Raw genomic sequence first — 25,707 nt, 5'->3', positions numbered from 1 at the left:
TAAGTAATTCGATTGAGTTGGCATTTTGAATAAGGTTTAGGACCATTGTTTACTGTACCAGACTACACCCAGGTCCATGACCATTTGGGTAACCCCATTACTGCAATGGCTTTCCTCACCTCTTCCTGCATGATGTCTTGCTCTATATCTTCCTGCTGCTTAGGACTCGGGGGCATGAGTGTAGTCCTTCCCAACCAGTCCTTAGCCTTGCTCGATCTTCTTGGTAGAGGTCTTGAAAAAAATCAAAAAAGGCATCACCAATCTCTTCATCCGAAGCTTGCCTGCCCCTTCCCATACTCAAAATGGCAGATCTTACTTGCCTCGCTTCTATGCATAAGCCTTGTTTGAAGAATGGTCTCCAGCTGCTCCCTTAATTTGCTGAGTTTACCCATGTCCTCTTGCTGCCTTTCCAAAACAACCTGGCTATTGAGATCTGACTCCACTGCCTCATTTCTGTCTCTATAAGTGCAATCTCCCCTCTATATTTTTTGTTCCTAAAACTCACCCTACTTGTAATAAGACCCCTTATAAACGCCTTAAGGGAGTCCCAGACCATGGTGGTTATAGCGGAGCTTAAATTTACATACAAGAAATATTGAGTCTCCTGGGATAGAAAGGACATCAAGGAGACACTCGACTCAGGTTGGAGAGAAGCCCTGATATTGTTGGATGTGTCCGCAGCCTTCGAAACTGTGCCCCATGACCGACTCCACCAGAGATTGGAGGAGTGTGGACTCTGGGGCACAGTGTTAGAATGGTACTCCTCCTTTTTGGAGGATAGAAGCCAGGAGGTTTGGACTCCCCCTTTTTCGGCCTGCATGAATCCCATGAAGGTCTGAGTCCCTCACGGCTCCATCTTAAGCCCATTGTTGTTTAATCTGTATATGGCTCCCTCGTCCCTCTGGCAGAAGCCGGAGGCGCAACAATCATATCTTATGCTGACGTTACTCAGCTGTTGTTTACCTGTAAAAAGGGCGAGGATTTAGAGGGAGAGAGGATTAGCAACTGCTTAAGAGAGGTTTTTGCCTGGTTTAGATGTAACCAACTACAGTGTATCTCTGAGAAGTCCGAAGTGATTCGCTTTGGCTCATTTATGCAGGATGTATGAAGGCAATGGTGGCCAACAGATATGTCACCCCCTCAGACATCAGCAGGAGTAGTGAGAAATCTAGGGGTAAAAATGGATAACTCTCTTGATATGAAAAAACAAGTTCAATCAGTAGCAGGAACCTGCTATGGCATACTGAAAATGTTCCGGAGATTTCTGCCTCTCTTTTCGCTCTCTCACAGGACGGTGGTCCAAGCCCCTATTACCTCAAGGTTGGACTATGCAAATGTCCTATATCTGAAAGAGACACGTTAGTGATAGATTCCTTACCTTAGCATATCCCCAGGCATCAGACTGGACCCGGAAATTTATGGCGTAGCAGTACCCTTGCGCGTCGGTAGGCGTCGTCTGCGGCTCCGCGTCCGTCGTCGGCGTCGTGGGCGCCGTGATGACGTCATCGGAGTACTTAGACGCCGCCTCCGCGTGCTGACGTCAGTTCTTCTTTTTTCCGCGCCAGCAGCGCAGATCCGGAAAAAGTGGTACCGTAGTCACTTTTTGACCAACTCTTTTGATCTTTTGATCATCCTTTTTCGAGTCTTCGACTCCGATCGGTGCCGATAGGGATGCCTGGTTTCAAGCCCTGTGAAGATTGCGACTGTCTGATGTCTGTCACGGATCCTAACCGTCAGTGTCTCCACTGTCTCGGCGTCGACCACGACAACAAGGCCTGCCTCGACTGCCGGGCCCTTACTTCAAAAGCTAGACGGGAGCGGTCCTGTAAGCGACTCGAACTCCGGCAGTCGGCCCGCGCCGAGAGAGGTCCCGGTCCGGACGGAGGTCGAGGGAGCGGAGCCATCATACCTCCGGGAGTCGACATCACTCCTCAGGGTCGAAGTCGTCAGGTAAGCACAAGAAGTCGAAGAGACGTCATCGCTCTTCCGACTCCCCCCCCCCCCCCCCCCCTGACGCTCGCGCGACGTGGCCGGGGGTTCAGGTGGCACCGCCCACGCGGCTCCGTCGGAGTCGCAGGCCTCTCGTCCGGCTTCACACCCTCCGGTCCCTGGGCCTAACGCGTCGCCGGGGGAGATCGAGCGGTTCCTCATGGCCATGAGGTCCCTCTCTCCCCCGACTGGTTCCGCGGCGCCTTCGGGCCCAGCAGTCCCTTGCTGGGGGTCCTAGCGGGTCGGGGGCTTCAGCCCGACGCTGTCGGGTGCTTCGGCTCCGATGCCGCCGGCACCTTCTGGCCCGGCGCCGCAGGGCCCCGCTGGATCCGGGTCGTCGCCGGTGGACTTAACGACCACCCTGGCGCCATCCTAGGGCGGCGCCGTCCCCGACGCCTTTCTCAACCCGGTTCCTGCGCCGGAACGGCGCCGATTCAGACGCCGTTCGGTGAGTTCACTTTCCACGAACCGGCCCCATCCTTTACTGACCCGGAGTACCAGGTGATGGGGGATGAGGAGGATTGGGAGGGGTCTGAGGACCCTCTGACACGTGAGTGCCAGTCTTATGAGGACTGGGCAGGTGAAATTGGGGAAGCCAGTGGTTTAGACACTTCCCCTGACACTGGCTTTCTCTCCCCTCTTAGTGTGGTGTTGATGAGGGCAGCCAAGGCCTTGGGCCTTGAGTTCCCCGTCGCGGCGGTGAGGACTAACCTCCTCACCGAGGTCCTTCAGCCGCAGTCATGCTCAGCCGAGCCTCTGCTGCCGTTTAACGAGGCCTTAACTGACGTTCTTTTGGGCACTTGGTCCAAGCCCGCTACGGGTTCGCCCGTAGATAGGAACGTGGCCAGATGCCACCGCCCGGCCCCGGGTGACCCATGTTTCTTGTCCACCCACACCACCCCTGATAGCCTGGTCATCCAGGCCTCCAATTCCCAGACCGCATTCCCGTCGGCTCCGCCGGACAGGAAATCCAAGAGGTATGAGCAGTATGGAAAAAAGATCTTCTCCTCCCTTAGTCTGGGACTGCGGTCTTCCAACACCGCATGCCTCTTGGGCCGCTACACCCACTCTCTGTGGGATACGGTCGCGGAAGTGCTGCCAGATTGTCCGTTGGAGGTACGGGCCAAACTCTGCCAAGCCCTTGTGGAAGGTCGGGATGCAGCCAGTTATTCTATCCGGTGTGTACTGGATACCACCGACTCACTGGGTAGAGCGATGGCAACGACGGTGGCGGTCAGACGCCACGCCTGGTTGAGGTCAGCCAATTTCTCGGCCGATGTCCAGAACACACTGATTGACATGCCGTTCGATGGCCGTCACCTTTTTGGCAACAAGGCAGACCATGCGCTTGAGCGTTTTAAGGACTCCAGGGCTACGGCCAAGTCCTTGGGCCTCTCGGCCCCACGCCAGCAATCGGCTGCCTTTCACTCCTTTCGTGGCCACGGAAGGGGTGTACCCACACGTGCTGCCAGCCACGCTCCGCAGGGTAATACCCAACGCGGTGGCAGCCGTGGAAACCGCCGTGGCGGCGGTAGGGGACAACGGCGAGGTCAGTCCACACCTTCCCCCGCAGCATCCGCCTCAAAACCCTCCTAGTCCGTGCTTTCAGGCCCATGTGACACCAGTGGGTGGCAGGGTTCGCCATCACCTCCTCCGCGTCACGTCGGACAGGTGGGTGCTGCAGATCGTCCGAAGGGGCTACTCCCTCCCCTTCGAGGCGACTCCTCCAGCCATGGCACCGCAGAACCACTGTGCATCGGGAGATCATTTGCGACTTCTGCAGGAGGAAGTTACTGCCCTCTTGGCCAAGGGGGCCGTCGAGGGCGTTCCTGGGCCAGAAGTAGGGTGTGGTTGCTACTCCCACTACTTTCTGGTACCCAAGAAGGGCAAAGGGGGCCTACGCCCTATCTTGGACCTACGGAACGTCAACCGCTTCCTCCGGAAGGAGAAGTTCAAGATGCTGACACTGGCTCAGGTCTTAGCTGCCCTGGACCCAGGAGACTGGATGGTAGCGTTGGACTTGCAGGACGCTTATTTCCACATCCCCGTCCTGCCGGCCCACCGGCGCTACCTGCGGTTCACTGTTGGCCACGAGCACTTTCAGTACACCGTGCTCCCCTTCGGCCTTACCAGCTCCCCACGGGTGTTCACAAAGGTGATGGCGGTGGTCGCAGCTCATCTGCGCAGGTTAGGGGTTTCAGTCTTCCCCTACCTCGACAACTGGTTGTTGAAGGCGGGCTCGTCCCAGACAGTCGTCAACCACCTCCAGACGACGGCAGACCTCCTGCACCAGCTGGGGTTCTCCATCAATGTGCCGAAGTCACACCTGTGCCCCTCTCAGAAGCTCCTCTTCATCGGAGCGGTTCTAGACTCGGCGAGGTTTCGGGTTTATCCACCCGAACAGCGGGTCCGGGATATTCAGGCTCTGATTCCCATCTTTCAGCCGTTATCCCGGATCTCAGTCAGGTTGATGCTGCGGCTTCTGGGGCTGATGGCCTCCTGCATCCTTCTGGTGCATCACGCCAGGTGGCGGATGTGGGCTCTGCAGTGGGACCTGAAGTTTCAGTGGGGCCAGCATCCAGGCAACCTGTCCGACCACGTCCTGATCTCGGAGGGCACTGCGAGACAGCTGCAGTGGTGGCTCACGGACCACGATTGGGTCAGCGGTTGATCCCTCTCCCTTCCCCAACCGGAGCACTTGGTTGTGACGGACGCATCCTTCCAGGGCTGGGGAGGCCACATGGGAGAGGCGGAGATCAGAGGCCTCTGGTCTCCGGCGGAGTCCCGGCTCCATATCAACCTTTTGGAGCTGCGGGCAATTCGTCTGGCACTGAAGGCATTCCTCCCCTCTGTCCGAGGGAGTGTAGTGCAGGTGTTCACGGACAACACCACCGCCATGTGGTACTGCAACAAACAGGGCGGAGTGGGCTCGTGGACCCTCTGCCAGGAGGCTCTGCGCCTCTGGCAATGGCTGGAACATCAGGGCGTGACCCTGGTGGTTCAACACCTGGCAGGCTCTCTGAAAGCCAGGGAGGACGAACTCAGCCACCGGTGCATGATGGATCACGAATGGCGTCTGAACTCGGACGTGGCGCAAGGTCTCTTTCTGCAGTGGGGAGAGCCTTGGTTAGATCTATTCGCCACCGAAGAGAACGCGCAATGTTATCAGTTCTGCACGTTGGAATTTCCAAGGCGGCACTCGCTCGGAGGCGCTTTTCGTCGCGAGTGGAGTTGCAATCTGTTGTACGCCTTTCTGCCTATACCACTTCTGCCCAGAGTGCTGAAGAAGATCAAGCGCGACCGGGCCCAAGTCATCCTTGTGGCTCCGGACTGGGCACGAAGGTACTGGTATCCCGAGCTACTCAGTATGTCAGTCTATCCCCCGGTTCGTCTGCCTCTTCAGGAGGATCTTCTGTCGCAGCAGCAGGGGACGGTCCTCCACCCAAACCTGTCCAGTCTCCACTTACATGCGTGGAGATTGAGCGGCAGCAGTTGAGGCCATTTGACTTGCCTCCCGAAGTCTGTAACATCATTCTGGCAGCCAGGCGTCCCTCCACAAAGTCGGTATGTGCCTGCAGGTGGAACAAATTTGTGGCATGGTGCACAGCAAAGGCTGTGAATCCTCTCTCTGCCCCTCTTTCAGAGATTCTCCTCTTTCTTCTTTCTCTTGCCGAGCAGGGCTCTGCTCAGGGCACTCTGAAGGGCTACCTCTCGGTCATTTCCGCCTTCTTAAGGCTACCTGATCAGCCCTCCTTGTTCAAGTCCCCAGTTGTAAATAGGTTTTTGAAGGGCATCACTCATATGTGTCCTCCAGTTCCTTTCGTGATACCTCAGTGGGACTTGAACCTTGTTCTAACTTTTCTGATGTGCGCTCCCTTTGAGCCATTTCATAACTGTCCTTTTCGCCTCCTTTCTCTGAAGACCGCTTTCCTGGTTGCCATCACCTCTGCCAGGAGAGTGATTGAGCTCCAGGCCCTTTCTTCTAAGCCTCCTTTCCTTTCAGTCCATCCGGACAAAGTTGTGTTGCGGACGCGACCCTCTTTCCTGCCCAAGGTAGTCACTGCATTCCACATCCGGCAGTCCATCACTTTGCCCACCTTCTTTCCGCCTCTGCATCCTCGAAAGAGGAAGAGAGGCTCCACCGTCTGGACCCTAAACGTGTGCTCTCCTTCTAACTGGATCGCACACGCCAGTTCCGGGTGGATGACCAACTCTTTGTTGGTTACGTGGGAGCTAAGAAGGGACGGGCGGTGCACAAACGAACCATTTCTCGATGGGTCGTCTTGTGCATCAAGGCTTGTTACACTTTGGCTCGAAAGGAGCCTCCTGTGGGGCTTCGTGCTCATTCCACACGGGCCACGGCGGCTACTACTGCCCTGGGCCGGGGAGTCCCCTTACAGGACATCGGTCAGGCTGCTACTTGGGTCTCGCTGCACGTGTTCGCAAGACACTACTGCCTGGACAGCCAAGTCCGGAGAGATGGCTTTTTCGACCGTTCCGTTCTCCAGGACTTTCTGGTGGTATCATTGGTTCGCACACCCACCACCGGGATTGGTATTGCTGGGGTATCTATTCTAAGGTAAGGAATCTAATACTAACCCGTTTCTTTCAGATGCACAAGATACTTACCTTCGGTAACGATAAATCTGTAAGAAACAGTTACCGCCCCACCCATCCTCCCCGTTCTGCGAACCGATATGTAGCCTTAAGGTCATCCCCTTTCAGGGCCCTAGTTTCATGGCACCAGTGTTGGTTTTTATCATGGCTCTGCGTTTCTGGCGCGGAAAAAGCTGTGTTTAAGAACTGACGCCAGCGCGGTGTCTAAGTACTCCGGCGACGTCATCCCGGCGCCGACGACTGACGCGGAGCCGCAGACGACGCCTACCGACGTGCAAGGGTACTGCTACGCAGAAGTTTCCGGATCCAGTCCGGCGCCTGGGGGTATTCTAAGGTAAGGAATCTAATACTAACTACTGTTTCTTACAGATATATCATTACCGAAGGTAAGTAACTTTTGCATCACTTCATCAGGACCCACCATTAGCGAACTCCCAATGACAGTAGTTGGTATTACTGCAGGGGGAAGCGGGCTACCAACGGACTCCATGCTAGCAGGAACTGGTTTTACTGAAGATTGCCCTGTTAACCCTCTTATGGGGACCTCACCTTGCTTCGCAATGTCCAATACCTCTGGTTGTACTCTAAAGTAGGACTGTAGAGAAGGGGTGATCCTAACTTTAGTGTCAGGGAGATTACATTTGGGCCTCCCAGACTTAATGCTTCGGCCTTTAACCTGGTATGTTTGAAAAGCAGAACTGCTGGGAGATATCTTTGCTTTAGAGGGACCCCCCCCCAAGCCCTGATTTTTACCCAAGCCGTCTCTTCCCCGCTTCTTAGGGGGCTGTTTGTATTTGTTTGCACTCAATTTTAATTTAACAGGCCTCAGGGTGGCCTCCGTGTCTTTTGCCTTTTTTATTCCGCCCCATAGTGGAAATAGCAGAGGCCGATCTCACCTGAGCTAAGGTGCAAACATGTGCCTTTTGGGCTCCCAGTACCTGTGGCTCCCTCTATAGCTGCACTGACGACTCCACCGACGGCACCACCAACTCCAAAATAGCGGTGTTTGCTGAAGCCAGGTCCTGCTGTTTCCTCTGCTCAGCCCTGTCACGCTTCGGTGAATCGAGGTAATGGCTGGTGCTGACGCTGCCTCCACTGACATGGAGGAGCCCGCGAGCCACTGCTCTGCGACCCCTCCGGAGCTCCAGGGTGGCCTCGGACCAGCAGGACTGGCAGGAAAAATGGAGAGCCGCCGACTTCCCTAGCAAATCCCCAGCAGTCGCAATTCAGCAGGTAAAGGAGGAGAACTCGAGAAGAAATGATCCAGCGGCTCTACGAGCGGTGAGGCAGTAAGGTGGGAATAGTCAAGATGGGAGACGAGTGCTCCGGGCGCAAGTGGCAGCTCAGATAACAGCCGCCATGTTCTAGTTAAGAATGCTTTGTTACAGAGGAATATATTTTTCTGTGGAAAAAAACGAAGAAAAAATTACGAAGGCAATGGCACTTTTTTTTTTTCCAAAGACCTTTATTGAAAGTCGTGCACATCAGGTTACAAGGTAATCAGGTAGTACTGTGGCACAGGACAAGAAGAAATAGAAACATCAATCATGAACAGCATGAAGGCAGGGATACAATAGCGGCACATTGTGGAATGAAAGGGAAAGTTGCAGGATGCGGAGCATGAGAGGGCAGCAAGGGGCCTCAAACGGGGCGGGATATAGGCGAGAGGGTCGCGAGAGGACAGCAGCGAGCAGGGGGAGGAAGGAAGATTCCCATGAACCAGCACCGGCGGCCGCCGTGGGCGGAGTGCCGACAGGGAGCGCAGGAGAGGTCGCAGAGGGAGAGGCATTCCGGGAGAGGAGATACGAAACAAGAGGGCCCCAGATATTGCGCGGCCGCCAGTAACTGGTGTTAGTTCACAAAATTCTGATAGAAGTGTCAGACACTACGCAGCATCTTCAAGCCAAGCACTTGCCTTGGGTACGGGCCTCCGACCCCAATGTAGAGCAACTCTATGACGCGCGAGAATGAGCAGTATAGCTGTGAGTCGGTGGGAGGCATCAGGGCAGTGTCTTGCCAAGCCGAGTAGGCAGGTCAGTGGATCTGGCAAGACAGGCGAGGACGTTATCTCTCTGGTAATAGTGCACAATTCGTGCCAGTATGTAGAGACCAAAGGGCAAAGCCAGGCAAGGTGAGCGAAGTCCGCCGCTGGAGATCTCTATCTCTAGGGATGAGACCTCTATCCCTAGGGATGAGACCCGTTCTAAATAACTGAGCGGGGGAGCTGTACAGTCGGTGCAAATATTTGAAATGTATGAGGAGCAGGCAGTAGTTGGGAGATAAGAGTTTGGTCTGCTTTCAACAGTACAGCCAGTCCTCCTGAGATAGATCGATGCCTAAGTCCTTGCTCCAGGACATGCGGGCGCGATCAGCAGTTATTGAGGAGGCAGCTAGTGTGGTGGCATAGAGTCTAGAGCCCAGTTTGCGAGGAGAGAAAGAAGTGTATGTCAGGTCGAGGACAGCCATCAAAAGGGGGGCTGCGGGAACATGGTATCCAACTCCCGGCAGGGCGTTCTAAGATGATAATAAAGCAGTGTGTCCACTGGGCCAGACTCGGCCGGCAGCGAAAAGAAATTGCCGTTGGGGGTAGAGGTCAGATAAAGTGGCCAGACCCATGCCAGATGTGCCTTTAGCCATTTCTACCGTGTGCAGTGAGGGGAAAGCCGGGTGGTATGCGACAGCCATGGCCCCGGCGGAGAGCAAGCTGGAGCCCGAATATTTCCTAAGACCGTCCCAAGCCCAGCGCAGGATCTCCACTGTGTCTATTTCTCCACATGGTGGCTTGGCAGGGGCAAAGACCACGGTCTGTAGGGGTAAGGGGGCCTCCAAGTCGTCTTCAACCGCCACGTGAGGCTGGAATGGCGTTGGATGCAACCAGAAGTGAAGGAAGCTGGCCTGGGCACTGAGGGCGTATAATTTTAAATCCGGGGCACCCATCCCGCCTCACGTAAGGGAAAGCGGGAGGATATAATACGCAATTCTGGGTTGACGCCCTGCCCAGACAAGGGAGATGATGAGGGAACGGAGAGTGCGGAAGAAGTGATCTGTAAGAGGAACAGGCATATTCATAAACAAATATATAAAATTTCGGGAGCACCACCATCTTAGCGATGGCAATACGTCCCGCCAAGGATAGAGGTAGGCGCCGCCAAATGGGTATCTTGGTCTCCAGCCAATCAACCGCCCGACCAAAATTGGCTTTCCAGAGTTCATTCACATTCCTACTGAGCCAGACGCCCAGATGTCTGGTGGACCCTGATGCCCACACAAAAAGGTAGAGGGCAATGGCACTGAAGTGCCACATTTACACATGTGAGTACTTATGGGTATCTCCTATAGTCACAGGCTCAGAAGTAAACTCCTTGAATTCTTTTAAAATTCTAAAAAGGTTGGGAATCTGGACAAAGCATGGCTGAGCCATATATGCCCCAATATTTCCTAACAAGAGATTATGGCTTGAAGACTGGATATTGTTTAAATACATTGTTAATGAATTAATGTGTTTTTTCAATATTATCTAAGTGGAAACGTATGAAACATTTGTGCATAATTTGAAGCCTGTATGAATTTCACAAACATTACATGTTTTTGTTCTCTTTGGCCAGCTCTGTAGAGGATAGCAAATCCCCACATTCTGTGTTCCAAGAAAGACAGTTTTGGACAGCAGTGAATGTAAGTATCAGATGGTACTGGTTTGGCTCAGTTATCTCTAACTTTAATTTGTTGCATAGTTTTTATAAAGGAGCCCTGCCTGAAAGACATCTTGCTCTTTGTTTCATGATACCAAAGAAATGGACAAATCCCAATAAACCTCCAGTTTTGACTGACTTTGCCTATTAAATGATATTGCGTAGCAGTTTGTGGGTAAAAAAGGATGACCTAAGGTTATGTTATGTTGATTTGTATAGTTTACTAATCCCCCGAGAGGGTATCCAGGGGGGTTGGGCAAGGTGTGTGGGCTGAAGGTGCTTATATGAAGAGCCTGGTCTTCAGCTTCTTGCGGAACTCAAGAAGTGAGGGAGAGGCTGTGAAGTTGTTCCATGTCTTGAGTGCAATGTTGGAGAATGGGCAACCTCCAGTTTTGCTTTTGCAGATGTGAGCAAGTGAGATTGAGGCAGAATGTAGGTGTCTGCTTGGTTGGTGAAATTGTATGTGGCTGTGCATGCATTCTGGTCCTGTGCTGTGTAGGACTTAGTTTGTGTGCATGGGAAGATTGAATTGGCTGCACCTGTGAATGGGGAGCCAGTGAAGCTTCCTGAGGTGCGGTGTGGTATGATGTGGGTGCAGTGTGTGAGGTAGAGTACGAGTTTTGCGGCAGAGATGTGGACGGATAGAGCTTGAAACAAGTGACATTACACCTGGACACTGCCTGTTTGGTTGCTGCTTGGCAAAAGTGCCTGCACTGTAAGATACTAGAAAGAAGTTCTATACTACAGTACAAATGTTTTTCTTTTCCCTTTAATATCAACCCACCCTTTTTTTTCAAAATCTTGCTCAGTAACAGTTGAAATATTTGGGGGACTTTAAATTAGTGGACTTATCCAAGTAGAAATGAAGTCACCACCTGCAGAGGAGCAGGTGTGCCCTACGCTTTGCCTTGTGGCAAACCATACTATAAAGGATATATATATTTCAGTGAGCTAAAATAGAACCACATGGATTAGTGAGGATGGTGCTAGAGCATTCAAGCTGTTTATCTTGTAATTCCCTCTTGAGGGTATTAAAGTATTTTCCTTGACAAATGGAGTAGTTGAGAGGTGGCAAACTCTAATTCTAGAATTTCCTTCACTGGAAGGAATGGAGTCTTTGTATCTGTACAACAAGATTGCAGTTTGTTTAAGAGTAATTTTGCTGCCTTTATGTAAAGTCTGCTCAAACTATCTAGATTAAAAGGTACAGGGGTAGCATGAGATAAACTACCACCAGGGTGCCACTGGGCAGAGTGGGTGCCGGAGAAAGTTACTGATTCATTAGAGGTTGTGTTGCCACAGCAGGAACCATGATTACCTCTGTGTCTTAATTGTTGTTCTTGTTTGTTGACCTGCTGTTACTGAGAATGACCAGAACATTGTAAGAATATTTCATGAGCTTAAAACCACCAAATGCTATTCAACCAGAAGACCATTTTGAATATCAGTCACACAAAAGGTGATGGAAGGAATGCTTGCAAATGGTCTAACCACTTGCAATTACTCAGGGCAGCATTCCAACCCACTGTGCCACTCTAGACAAAGTCCTACCGAATGCAAATCAGTACTAACCCTCCTCCTCATGGCAACAGTCCATTCAGAACTGTCAGTCAAGGCCCTTTGCAGAAGGGAACTCAAGCAACCCCAATCCAGTTTAGGCCTTGTTCAGTCTTGTTTGTTCGATATAGCTTGGATCCTATGGCACAGTGAGCAGGGTCCCATGTTTGGCCATACTCTTGGCCATTTAGCATGTTATTTCAATCACACAAACCGAGATGGCTTAGTGGGCAACAGAAAGAGGTGAGTGATTACCAGTGGTTCGAGGCATGTGGGCTGCTGAATTCATATCTGTGCATAGTCCGCCACCTAGTGTTGGGTCCGGATGATTGCACATTGTTGTCCTGGAAGAGTCTTCGAAGTATCACGAGATAGGTGGCTCCTCCCCTGGACTACAGTGCGCATGGGCATCGCCTCCATCCCCAGATTGTTTTTTCCGCCATTGGGTTCGGATGTGTTTCGGTTCCCTCTGTCGGAACCGTTGGTTGTTCAACTTATACTCGAGACCAAAAGGTCTTTAGGCTGGGCGTCGGTATAGTTGCGTGCGGGTTTCTTTCTGACTCTCCGCTCCGATCTCCTACTGCCCTTCCACGTGCTTTGGCGCGGACGGGCCTACACTACACCCTTTGCTATGGAGCGGACTCCATTCAAGAAGTGTCCGCTGTGTCATTCTAAATATTCACACCTCGATGTGCACCCCGTGTGCAATACCTGCTTGTCACCCGATCACCGCGAAGACACCTGCATGGCGTGTTCGAAGTTCCGAAGTAAGAAGACTCTAAAGATTCGCCGGGCAAATCGGCTACAGGCTCAATTGTCGGCTTCGGCACCCCCGCCAGACGACATTTTCCAAGAATCTGTCGAGGGAGAAGACGACGAGCAAGGTTCGGACTCGAATCCCGCATCCGAGGGTGAGACCTACGACGCGGGTGAGGAGAACTTTGACGAAGTCACCGACGAGGTAGGGGACGACGATCAGGTTTTTGCTACGATGGGTGATAGCTCGGAGGACGAGCTTCCCCAATCAGACTCTGGGGTTATTCCCCTTCATACGGCCCAGGTCGAGGGATCGCCTTCGGGCCTTACCCGAGATCTAACTATAAGTCCTACGTCCCCGCCTACGGGCCCGGTCACGGACATTTCTAAGCCATCACTTATCGTGAAGAAAACGAAAGTGAAGCCAACTGGTCTCACACCCTCGGATGCGAAACCGAAACTGAAAGTGGCGTTGGTGAAGAAGGCTCTGGAGGCGTCAACTTCCACAAAAACCAAAATGGCCGACTTGAAGAGCCACGCCAAAATGGCCGACTTGAAGAGTCACGCCAAGATGGCCGACCCGAAGCCCTCTGGGTCGGCGCCGAAGGTGAAGGCCTCCGACGCGGCTGCGTCGGCGCCGAAAGGGGTCGTGGCCCCGAAGACGGCTCCGAAAAGGCGTCAAGACGACGGCGCGCATAGCCATGGGGCGTCGGCACCGAAGAAGAAGCCTACCGGCGATCAGGCTCTCGGAGAAGAGGGGTCGCTCGAGCCGGTTCAGCCCTCGGCAGCCTTTTCAAAGAAGGTGGGGGAATCCCTCCAGCGGATCCGACAGTCCACTGTGGTTCCCGATCAGGACACTGTAGTGCCTAAACCCACACCTAAGACTGCTAAACAGCAAACGCCCATTCGTTTTACCCTTCCACCCAAGTCGGCGCCGAAGGCCTTCGCGCCTAAACAGGGCGGACACTCAAAGGAGGTATTGACGCCGAAAGCTGCCTTGGTGGTGTCGAAGCTTCGGCTCCAGCCGCTTGCGGCGGAAGAACGTCGTGAAGTACTCATCGACGCGAACACTGGGAAACTGTCGCTCCTCAAACGTAAGATTACGTCGGAGCCGGCGTTGGAACCTTTTAAGATCCCACTCAAGAACAAGAAGTACTCTGAGGACTCTCCGGTTCTGGTGGAGCCCGTGTCCCCACAGGCCTTGGAACACTCGCCGACGCACTCCCCCGTGGCTGATGCGGACGAGGAAGATGCCGAGTACGACTACCCTGCGTACTCGGATCCGGAGGAGGAGCATGTGCCTTGGGCCGCAGGAGGTGACACAGATGACCCGCAGTCGGGTCAGGACACTCAACTTTTCGCCGCCAAGACGTCCCCGACGGAGGACTCGGCGGCCTTCAATGCCTTAATAGAGAGAGCTGCGGCGAACCATGACGTCGAGCTGCACTCGGACCCCGTGGATGCGGACTTCTTAATCGACACCTTCTCGGTAGCCGAAAAGCAAGTCAAAACGCTACCGATGCTTAAAGGGGTGCTGAAACATGCGCCGGAGGTTTTCAAAGAGCCCACCCGGGCACGGGTGGTCAACCCTCGCATCGACAGGAAATATAAAGCGGCGCCCACGGATCCCACTTATATCAAGGGACACTTGCCATTGGACTCCTTGGTTGTTTCCAACGCTCGGAAAAGGGCGAATTCGCAGACTACTGGTGACGCTCCTCCCCCAGACAAAGAGTCGAAGATCTTTGAGGCCTCGGGCAAACGCATTGCCGCGCAGGCAGCAAACATCTGGAGAATATCTAACACCCAAGCCCTGCTTGCACGTTATGATAGGGCACATTATGACACATTAGAGGCCATTCTGCAACACTTGCCTGACCAATACAAGGAGGCGGGAGAGATGCTCATTCAGGAGGGTAAACTCATTACAAATGCATCCATCAAATGTGCCCTGGATGTGGCAGACACAGCCTCAAGAGCTATCAATACCAGTGTGTTACTTAGACGCCATGCCTGGCTCAGAATTTCGGGGTTTAAACCCGACATCCAAACCACGTTATTGGCTCAAACAGTCAATCCTGACCATTTGTTTGGCCCTGAGGTGGATGCCTCCCTGGAAAAAATGAAAAAGGACACCGAAACTGCCAAGTCAATGGGGGCTTTACAAAGTCAGCAGTTTCGGGGTGGTTTCTTTCGCCGCTCAAATTCAAAAGGCACCACGAGGGGACAGGCATCCCAGTCCACACAATACTACAAGGGTAACACCCAACCCTCATATAACAACAAGGGTCGAGGGGGTTACAGAGGAAATAATATCAAAGGCAGAGGACGTGGAAACAATGGCTCCAGGTCCACCACCACCAACAAACAGTGACGTCTTGTCACTGCCCCCCGACCACACAACACCGGTCGGGGGGAGACTCCAGCAGTTCCTGCCAGCGTGGAAGGCCATCACCACGGACAGGTGGGTGAGGTCCCTTATCCAGTACGGGTACTGTCTAGAGCTTACATCCATTCCACCGGACATACCACCAAAAAGCCGTCCTATGTCCGGCGAGCACTTGACCTTGTTGCAGCAAGAAGTTCTCGTTATGCTGCAAAAAGGGGCGATAGAGCTCGTTCCATTGCAAGAGCGGGGAACAGGGGTTTACTCCCTGTACTTTTTGATCCCCAAAAAGGACGGATCACTCAGACCGATCCTGGACCTCAGGCCCCTGAACTGGTACATCCTCTCGGAGCACTTCCATATGCTCACGTTGCAGCAGGTGCTTCCCCTGCTTCAGCAGGGGGATTTTCTGGCTACGCTGGATCTGAAGAATGCTTATTTTCATATTCCCCTGCATCCTTCCCACAGGAAGTATCTCAGATTCACAATCTTAGACCAGCATTACCAGTTCAGGGTCCTGCCGTTCGGGGTCACCACAGCACCAAGGGTATTTACAAAATGCCTGGCGACTGTGGCGGCGCATCTACGTCGCCAGCACGTCCACGTCTTTCCATACCTGGACGACTGGCTCATTCAAGCAAAAACAGAGCAGCAGTGCGTCGACCACGTGTCACGCACCATTCATCTCCTGCACGATCTGGGATTCTCTCTGAACTACCCAAAGTCCCATCTCCAGCCCGCCCACGTGCGACAGTATCTGGGCGCGACAATCGACACTCTGGCAGCCACTGCGCAGCCGAATTCAGTGAGAATCGCCAGTATCCAGGCGCTGATCCAACGATTCAGACCCCAACACTCGCTTCCCGCGAAGGTGTTCATGCAGTTGATAGGCATGATGGCCTCCTGCATCTCCATTGTCCCGCACGCGAGACTACATATGCGCCCGCTTCAGGAGTGCCTAGCACGTCAGTGGACTCAGGCTCGTGGGCAACTGACAGACCTAGTGTTGGTGAGCGGTCGGGCATACAACTCTCTGCATTGGTGGAATCCACAAAACCTTTGCAAGGGCCGACCATTCCAAGAGCCTGTGCCACAGATTATCCTGACAACGGACGCCTCTCTCCAGGGATGGGGAGCGCATGTACTCCATTACACTGTGCAGGGACTATTGACACTACAGCAAAGGAAGATGCACATCAATGTGTTGGAACTGATGGCAATCTTCATGGCCTTAAAGGCGTTCAAAGTACATCTGTGCAACAAGGTCGTGTTGATCCGGACGGACAACATGACGGCCATGTACTACATTCAGAAGCAGGGAGGCACACACTCTCCGCAGCTGTCTCATCTGGCTCAGAGCATGTGGAAGTGGGCCATTCAGAGGAACATCTTCCTCATGGCGGAGCATCTCCCGGGCAAGGACAATCAAATGGCAGATCTGCTCAGCAGGCACAGCCATCAGATGCACGAGTGGGAGATACATCCATCAGTACTCCAACCGTACTTCCAAAGGTGGGGTCATCCAGAGATAGACCTGTTCGCCACAAAGGAGAACGCAAAATGCCAAAGCTTCGCCGCCAGGTTCCCACACCCCCAATCACAGGGCAATGCGATGTGGATGAACTGGTCAGGCAGATTTGCGTACGCTTTTCCCCCAGCACCTCTGATACCGCTGGTGGCACGCAAGCTCAGGCAGCACTCGATGACTCTCATCCTGGTTGCTCCGACGTGGGCTCGCCAACCATGGTACACCACGTTTCTGGAACTCTCCGTGGTACCGCATCAAAGGCTTCATCTCACTCCCAGCCTTCTGACGCAGAGCCATGGCGACATTCAGCACCCAGATCCGCAACAGCTCAACCTGGCGATCTGGCTCCTGAAGTCCTAGAGTTTGGCTACCTTAATCTTCCTTCTGACTGCATGGACATCATTCGGGAGGCAAGGAAGCCCACTACTAGAGCTTGTTATGCGGCTAAATGGAAGAGGTTTGTCATCTACTGTGCTAACCACAACATTGACCCGCTAGACGCTTCTATTCAAAACATCATCTGTTACCTTTTTCACCTGTATAGATGTAATCTAGCGTACTCTTCCATCCGCATTCACCTGTCTGCTATGGCAGCATACCTTCAGAATAGGCAGCACCTGTCACTCTTTAAGGTCCCTGCTATCAAGGCCTTTCTGGAAGGACTCAAAAGGGTCATTCCACCAAGGACCCCACCAGCTCCGGAATGGAACCTCAATGTGGTTCTTACAAGGCTGATGGGTCCTCCCTTTGAGCCACTGCACTCCTGTGAGCTCCAGTTTCTAACTTGGAAGGTTGCGTTCTTAGTAGCTATTACATCGCTACGGAGGGTTAGCGAACTGCAGGCGCTCACCATCCAAGAACCTTTCTTCCAGGTACATGCTAACAGGGTGGTGCTCCGCACTAACCCTAAATTCTTACCCAAAGTGGTTTCACAATTCCACATAAACCAGACAATTGAATTGCCGGTGTTTTTCCAAAACCCAGAGACGCTGGCGGAGCGCATGCTCCATACCCTTGATGTGAAAAGGGCCTTAATGTACTATGTAGACAGGACAAAAGATTTCCGCAAAACCAAACAGCTTTTTGTTGCTTTTGCCACGCACCACAAGGGAAACGCTATCTCCAAAGCGGGGATTGCTAGGTGGATAGTTAAGTGCATCCAGATCTGTTACGCTAAAGCTAAGCGCACTCTCACTATCCCACCAAGGGCCCACTCCACCAGGAAGTTGGGGGCCTCTATGGCTTTTCTAGGTAACATTCCCTTAGAAGATATCTGTAGAGCAGCCACATGGTCTACCACACACACTTTCACTAAGCACTACTGTGTAGACGTGCATTCCAAACAGCAGGCAGCTGTTGGTCAGGCTGTTCTAAAAACGCTTTTTCAGACTGCTGCAGCTGGCACGGGCGGCCGCAGATAATGGAGGGACTGCTATGTATTCTATGCACAGATATGAATTCAGCAGCCCACATGCCTCGAACTGCAAATGCTACTTACCAGTATGCATCTGTTCTTGGCATGTAGGGCTGCTGACATTCATATCGCCCACCCTCCTCCCCGGCGCCTGTAGCAGCTGCAGTATTTATTCATATATACACATATGCTCATAGCATGGTCATCACTCACATTCTTCACTCCATCTCTGCCAATGGCTAAAAACAATCTGGGGATGGAGGCGATGCCCATGCGCACTGTAGTCCAGGGGAGGAGCCACCTATCTCGTGATACTTCGAAGACTCTTCCAGGACAACAATGTGCAATCATCCGGACCCAACACTAGGTGGCGGACTATGCACAGATATGAATGTCAGCAGCCCTACATGCCAAGAACAGATGCATACTGGTAAGTAGCATTTGCATTTAGACTTATTGCAATAATTCCTGTCACCACCTTTTGTGTGTTTGATATACTGCCATAAGTGGTCAAGAGTGTGCCCAGACGTTGGTCCTGTGCTTACTATGCCAATGAACCAAGCAATACCTAACAGGAGAGCTCCAATCAGGACGAATCCTGTTTGAGTTGCTTGTGTCCTGGTTCAAGAAGGACCTGGCCTGGCAGTTCAGGCTCGACTGTTCCTTTTAGAGTAGGGTGAACACAGATTTGCATATGATTGGTTCCAAACTGAAGCGTTTATCAAACAAACCTGCTCTATATCTGATAGGATGTCTCGAACATCACCTGCCTCCCTTCCTGGTGAGGTTTCCGTGAGGTCCCTTGCCACTTTTCACACACTTTTTTAGCAACACTTTTTTAGTTGAGAGAGTGTTTGGAATGGGTGTTGGAGACAAAGACAGCATTTTAGGTAGGAAATAGGAACACCCTGTTAGTACTGCAGAGGCGTCGTGTACTGTAAGTATCCTCACCAGGAAAGGAGGCAGGTGATGTTCGAGACATCCTATTAGATATAGAGCAGGTTTGTTTGATAAATAGATGTGAGCGGAGGGTAACCTGCGTCTTTTCCCTCTGAGCTCCTGTTTACAATGGTCAAAAATGAGGTGGCCTGATGAGCAAAATAACAGTGCATTGGAATGTTATCACAAACCACTGCCAGTGCTTCAACTTATTGCACGCATTCCCCACATCACCTTTTGTGTTTGACCATTTTAAATACTCAGAATGACAAACTTTTCCCCCTGTTTTAACCTGCTGAATTGACTGTCCCAGCCTTTATCTCATGGTGCTGAATTTGGTCCTCCATTGTGAAGTAAAACTGTATTACTCCTGAAAAGTAAGTTTCTTCTTATTGAGCTATATGTTTGAAGCCAGAGACAAATATCCCCTCCTATGCACTATTCCATTAAGAGCCTCACATGCCGCTAGATCTGACACGTCCGGTACATTTGTTGTGGGAAATGCATTTCTTGAGATTAATGTACTGTTTTCGCGTAGCTGGTGAACCAAAACTTAGCCTGTTTGTACTGTAAAATGTTGTTTATTATAATTTCAGCTATTTCGTAATATCCTTCAATGGGACTGTTTGGTAGAAGAGCATGCACTACGGGAGCTTAGTTTGGACAAGCTGTTAAATCGATATCTCGTATTGATGCTCCTCAATGCACCGCCTGGGCCTCATAGCCTTGAAAAATGCAGAAAGGTAAATGCCAATGTACCTGCTAATTATTTCTGTGCTCAGACAAGCCCACCCTTTTTAGGAATTTGATGTAATTTTCATTAGTGGTTCTGGTGTGTGAATTGCTGTTGACAAAAGTTTACAAAACAGGGCAAAATTTAGCAAATGATTTTATTTCCTCTCAAAAACAAACTGTTTTCCCTCCAGGAGCAATATAAACAAGCATTTGCAATGCAATAGGTCTCGCATTACAAACTTTGAGATATAGGTATAGGATAATGGTTTTTTTAACAAACAGTAGCACAGGTACTAAAACATATTCCACAAGGGAAGGACAGGATGCAGTACCACATGCTGTTACTATGTGTCCCTGTGGAGTTGTCTATTAGCGACATAACATACTGCACTGTTAATGCAATTATAAAGAGGACAATTGCAGCTGAGCATATGTTTCCATTTGTTTTTTTTTTACAGTGAGATTTTTGCTAGCTTGGGTTTTAAAAAATCCATTTAAAATAAACTACAATGGTGCATTTGTTAAACGGAAGCTAACAAAATCTCACTTCCAATAAAAATAAATGGAAACGTATGCTGAGCTGCAATATTTCGCTTTAAAATTATATTAAATGTACAGTACCTTATGTGGCTAATTAAGGGCCCTTTACAACTCCACAGGGACACCTAGAAACAGCCTGTGATACTGCACCCTTTCCTTGCTTAGTGGAATTTATTTTTTTAGTTATGCTACTGCTCGGAGAATTTTTTAAACGAAAAACAAACATTAGCATTAGCATTGCCAACATGCTCAACCTGAAAGCCCAGTCCCCAAAGTCTCACTTCAGAAACGCATTTAGGGCTAAGCTGCTTTAGAGGCTCAAATTCCTGCAGCAGCTAAGAACTTTTTAATGCTGACGTACCACGTGTAGGCGCGCACATCACGCAGTCAATTAACAATTTGTTCAGAGGGAATGCCCTTGGAGATGCGCTGTGCTATTCCTTTCTCTCTGTTTGAGCCTAGTTTGATTTTAATAATTGCACAACAGTCCGCATGAAATAAAAGGTGGTGCTTTTATGTTAACTTGGAACTTGTGTGTAAACTTAAACGAATTACACCTGAGCCAATATTTGTTTACAACCTATAGGCGTTAGGTTGACAGGCTGACGGCGTTTATTGTTCGAGAACACACCGACAGTGGAATGAGGGTAAAGGAAGCGAAACACGTCAAAACAACAAGAATAAAAGTTAAATGATGTTTCAGTATAGTTTCCGTATAGTTCTTCCTCCCACACGTCAGTTCTTAGCGCTATAAAAATAGAAGTTCCTAGTGTATGTATTTTGTAAGATCCATTATATTAATATTAGATATACAAATCCTCCCTCGTTGCCCAACCACGGCTTTATTTAGCTTTTCTTCAATTTTCACACAGTGTATTAACGTTTGAAACAGTGATTATGGTATTGAATTTAGTTTTTTTGCTGTTTTCCGTTTTTCATTGTCTCTGTATTTTAGGAGAAAAACAATAATAAAGAAGTGTGAAACAAAAAAAAGACATAATTGCATTGGTTTGAAGGAGTATTCCACGAAACGTTTATTAGGAATATGTTTTTCACAAATGCACCAAAAATCACATCATATGAACCAGAGGCACAACTCGAGGCAAAGAACATTTTCAGGGGCGCTAAGAAGGGGTGAAAAAACAACAAAGCCGCAATTTAGACGCAGCCATGTAGGGCTGGTCTGACTCCGACGGCTAACTCTACCTCGCACCAGCCCCTGCCATGCACGGCATGCAGAGCTTTGCTTTGCGCAGGTCTGTGCGGGGAGGTGGTATCTCTGGGTCACGGAGAAGTCCCCAGGTTAACTTCATGAGAAGCCGAGGGAGCCCGCCGAGGTCGGTGTGTGTCAAGAAGGTGAGGAGAGTCGTAATGTGGTGTTCTCACGAACTCAAATGACTCAGCCTGGTCTGCATTGTGATGCTCCATTTTGAGGGGCCAGCTCCTCTATAGTCGGGTACCTCGCATGACAGCTGATATTTAGAGCCAGGCTTGGTTGAAGCGCACATGCTCTCTCCTCCCAGGATCTGGAGCAGTCCTCTTGGAGAGAGTTAGACTGTAGCTAACTCGACCAGGTGATTGACGGCCAGCTACCAGTGCTAAATGTATATACACCGTTAATTGATCACAGCGCGTTAATGGACGTGTGATGTGCTGTTATATGTCAGAAACCAACACTTTTTTTAGGGACTTGCAGTTGCCACTCGACCCTGCAATGGTAATTGTGCTTTCACACAGCACTTAATACTTCAGCTTATATCTTTTTAAAACACTGTAAATAACGTGAACAGCAAGGAATTAACTCGCTAAGCCAACTCTGCTGGGACATAACGGACCTCCCTTCAGCCGCAGCCGTGCAGGGCGCGACATTCTTCTGTACATAAAGGGGAGCTTCAATAAAAATAAAAAAGCATTGGAAAAGTGAATGGGTCTTGCCTACGAGACGATAGCTATTGGCTTTGTCACTGGTTAGGCATATTGTACAGCACAGCGGATATTGTGCAGCATGGCTGAAAGGTAAAATGTAAAACAAATTCAAAAGTGCTATGGAGCGACCAGTGGTGTTCAGTCAATAGTGCTTTTTTGGTTATTGCTGGTGGGAGGGAGGGCGGGATGCAAGGCAACTTGGAGGGACAGGGTGGGAAACACAAAGGGAAGTGGGAGGCAACAGAGGGTGTGGGGAAAAATCTCTATGACCCGGCCAGCAGTGACTGTATCTTAGTGGGTTTTTTTATGTTGTAATGGTGGGTGCAGGGGCAAGCAGCAAAATGGACGACAGAGAGAGGGGGTGATGACAAGCAGCAAGACAGACGAGGGAAGGTGGTTGGGGGCAAGCAGTCACAGACACTGACTTTTGGGGGCAAGCAACTCAGATCAGGGAAGGTGGGAAGGACTCAGAGTTAGAGAAGTACATGAGGCAGTTAGCTGAAAAGAACCTACTCTGCGAGAGTGCTGAAACATAAAGAAACAAGCGGCAGAGAAAGCGTTCACTTTCACTTCCGCTTGAAAAAAAAACAGAAGCCCGTGAGTGATGCAAGCGCGCGCGCTCCACTGCGAGCCATGGCCTAATGGTGTCTATTACGCGCACCACACGCGTAATAGACACCAATAGGCCATGGGCGGAGCAATGCGCCCGCCTCTGGCCAATTGCGTGCAGTCTTTAAGAATAAGACGCACGCAAAGGCCAATGGGGTAGCACAATAGGAAAAGCACACGCACGAGCGTGTGCGATTCCTAGGCTACCTCCAAAACCCTGTTTTTCAATTACTAGAGGTCTTGCGATCTGCGCGTGCACTGCTGCACAAAAATGTTTTACATTAATATATTTTGTATTGTCTTGCCTCCAAAACAAATGGTTACATTTAGAACAGAACTTAAGAAAGGCCTAAATTTGCAGAGTTGTTGGAATAACTTCTTCAGGATACACCACTGATCAAGAGAAAACTACCACCATTATGAATTACCTGCATCTTAATTTTCAGAAATTTTACTTGGCTTGGTCTCACAAGGATACCTTAACGATTATCTTATATAACCATCATGGGTGTCATTGAAAGAGTTTTCCTACAGTTAGTTCCAGAAATTAAATAAATATCTCCTGCTAATCTGAAATCTTCTACAGGCTTATATTTTCCAAATTCGTTCTACTGAAAATTGTTATGTATTATATATTATTGGGTTGATGGATACCAGGATTGTATAAGGCCAAATCTGTAGCAAGAGCATGCATGCTTCTCAGATTCATCTTTTAGTCTACATTTCAGACGTTTCATTTGTGTTGTTGAATCCTCTGGGAATGCTTGACCTCACAACATTATTTATCATATAAAGAAATATACCTTCTTGCAGTTTGATTGGTTGTAGAATAAGCAGCTGTTATAGAAGTGTCTCAGTCTGCTACAGTTTCACCAGCTGACAATGTGCTTGAGTAAGAACAGTGGTTTACTGATTTCTGGACTAAGTTTCTCAGCTTTGGGATTTATTTTCCCATGTTAATTCTCAACTCTCATTTGACAGCCAGTGACGTTTAGTGTGTGTTAGACCTGTATATGTGGGTGGATATAATGTATTCACATGCTTCTGAGTTTTATAAATCTAATAATTTAGTCAACCCATGTGACTGTTCATTTTAGTTCTCACTGGGGCTCTTTTGAGCTCAACAAACGTAAACATACGTTAGGAGATTGGGGCAGTATTGACAGAGACGTTTTAAAATCTATCCTAAATGAAGTTACTGTTGTTGTCTTCAGCTGATCCTTACAAACTATACAACCAGTATTGCACATTGCTATGGGATACTGATGAGCACCTTTTCCACTTTAAAACAAAACGATAGCTATACGATCACAGCGTGTTTAATCAACAGCTGGGAAAATTAAAACACAGACTACATTGGCCAAATGATAATGGTGGCTACAGCATGATCCTATGACTAAAGCTTCCTTAAAGGAGAACTTTCAAGATTGCAAGACTGCTTTAATCACAGCATTATATTTTATTCATTTCAGATTGTCAGTTCAATGTAATAATGAACTGTTGTACATTGTCTTTGCTAATGTAGCTTTCTTTCATGTAATAGCAGTTGTAGGCCAGAATATCATAGACAGAATATTATATTGGTTATTTATTGTCTGTTGACTCCAATGGGGTGACGTTTTTATAAATGATAACGTGGATAAAGTATTTGTCAGACTGCAGTCTGACTACGATATTCTGGTACCACATTGTAATTGTATGGAATGGTGACACTATAACGAAACTCACTGGAATTCATGTTAACTGTTTTGAAAGGTTGGAACACTGAGTATGCCTTGTGGTACTCCTCCGTGTGATATGCAGGTTATAACAGATGTCGGCAGTACTTGCTCTGCTTCCCTGAGCTATCACACTGTCTAGTTTATGATCTCTATGATATATTCAAGAACAAAAAATATGATGCAGCATGGAGCCACTTTCTAGAGTCTAGGTTTGATCTGCAAAGAACCAGTGTACTTAATGTTGTACTGTGACTCCCTCTTTTGTGTTGAGATTTACTGAGTCAAGTTTAAAGGTCAGCTTTGACACTTGACAGACAAGAACATGCGACTGGGTCTGCCATTTTTGTTTATAGATTAGCAAGCCTCTTCTTGAAGGAGATCTGGTCTAGTGAGGGTTGGTTGTTGATTGTGTTTTTATCTGGGTACTACTTCTGTTTTCAACATTGGACTATATTGCAGGATTCTACTTTGACCTTGAACATAACGGTATTGACCTACACTTAACGTTTGTAATAAAGAGCATATTACACTAATGCACACACGCAATGATGTGAAAAAGAAAGTAGACCTAAGTATTCTGGGGATTTATATATTAAGACATATCGGGCCTTGATTTAGTTCTCACAAAGTCCTACCCTGCCACCGTGTATTGAGTCAGAACATCTGACAACATTAAGAAGCTTGTGTGAAAAAGAAAGAACTTCCTGAGGATACCTCCCACCACTTCCCCCAAAATAAATGGATTTAGCTAAATTTCCCTTCTGTCCTAGAATGCATCCCCTACTTGGTTGCTCCTGGAATGCTCCTTCAGCATGTCTCCATCCACCTCTATCCTATTACAAATAAACTCAAGGCATTGCAGCTTAACTCGTCTTACCTTTTGTATTTTAAATTGTTTTTCAGTTCCATCCTTCTCTTGGTAACATATGTTCTTTTTACAAACAAGACGTCTCCACCCAATCCCTCTATCCAGATGTCCTTCCAGCATGACCAAAATACAGCTGTTTTCCACAAGTCTTTGACCAGCTGCTTATATCCTGGCCATCCTGCTGCTCTTCGCCTGCTTTCCTCCCTTCGTAACATCACTTGATGCTATCTCTCAACACTGTGCTCTTTTTCTGCCACATTGTTGACCATAAAATACTTGTAAATATAGTTGTTGTGCTGTCATTTGAGAACATTATCTCTTTGAACGGAAGAAGCACCTCATAAATACCATATCTTAGCGCTACAGATAATACAGCGTCTGCACTAAATATGTAGATGTATTGCTACCTACTTTTTACACTAAGCAATGTCAT

General features: G+C 49.6%; 1 protein-coding gene across 1 annotated transcript in view; it reads left to right on the top strand.

Annotated features, from left to right (window-relative positions):
- Positions 1 to 25,707, top strand: part of GCFC2 (GC-rich sequence DNA-binding factor 2) — a 338,027-nt gene that overhangs the window by 257,873 nt on the left and 54,447 nt on the right. The window contains exons 15-16 of the mRNA XM_086926254.1: positions 10,212 to 10,278; positions 19,472 to 19,618. Coding sequence (XP_086782380.1) covers positions 10,212 to 10,278; positions 19,472 to 19,618 — 214 coding nt within the window. The remainder of the gene's footprint in view (positions 1 to 10,211; positions 10,279 to 19,471; positions 19,619 to 25,707) is intronic.

The sequence above is a fragment of the Lissotriton vulgaris genome, chromosome 6, assembly GCF_964263255.1.
Source record: "Lissotriton vulgaris chromosome 6, aLisVul1.2, whole genome shotgun sequence".
Lineage (NCBI taxonomy): Eukaryota > Metazoa > Chordata > Amphibia > Caudata > Salamandridae > Lissotriton > Lissotriton vulgaris.
The sequence above is the reverse complement of the archived record's forward strand: the minus strand, read 5'-3'. Positions and strand labels throughout refer to the sequence as shown.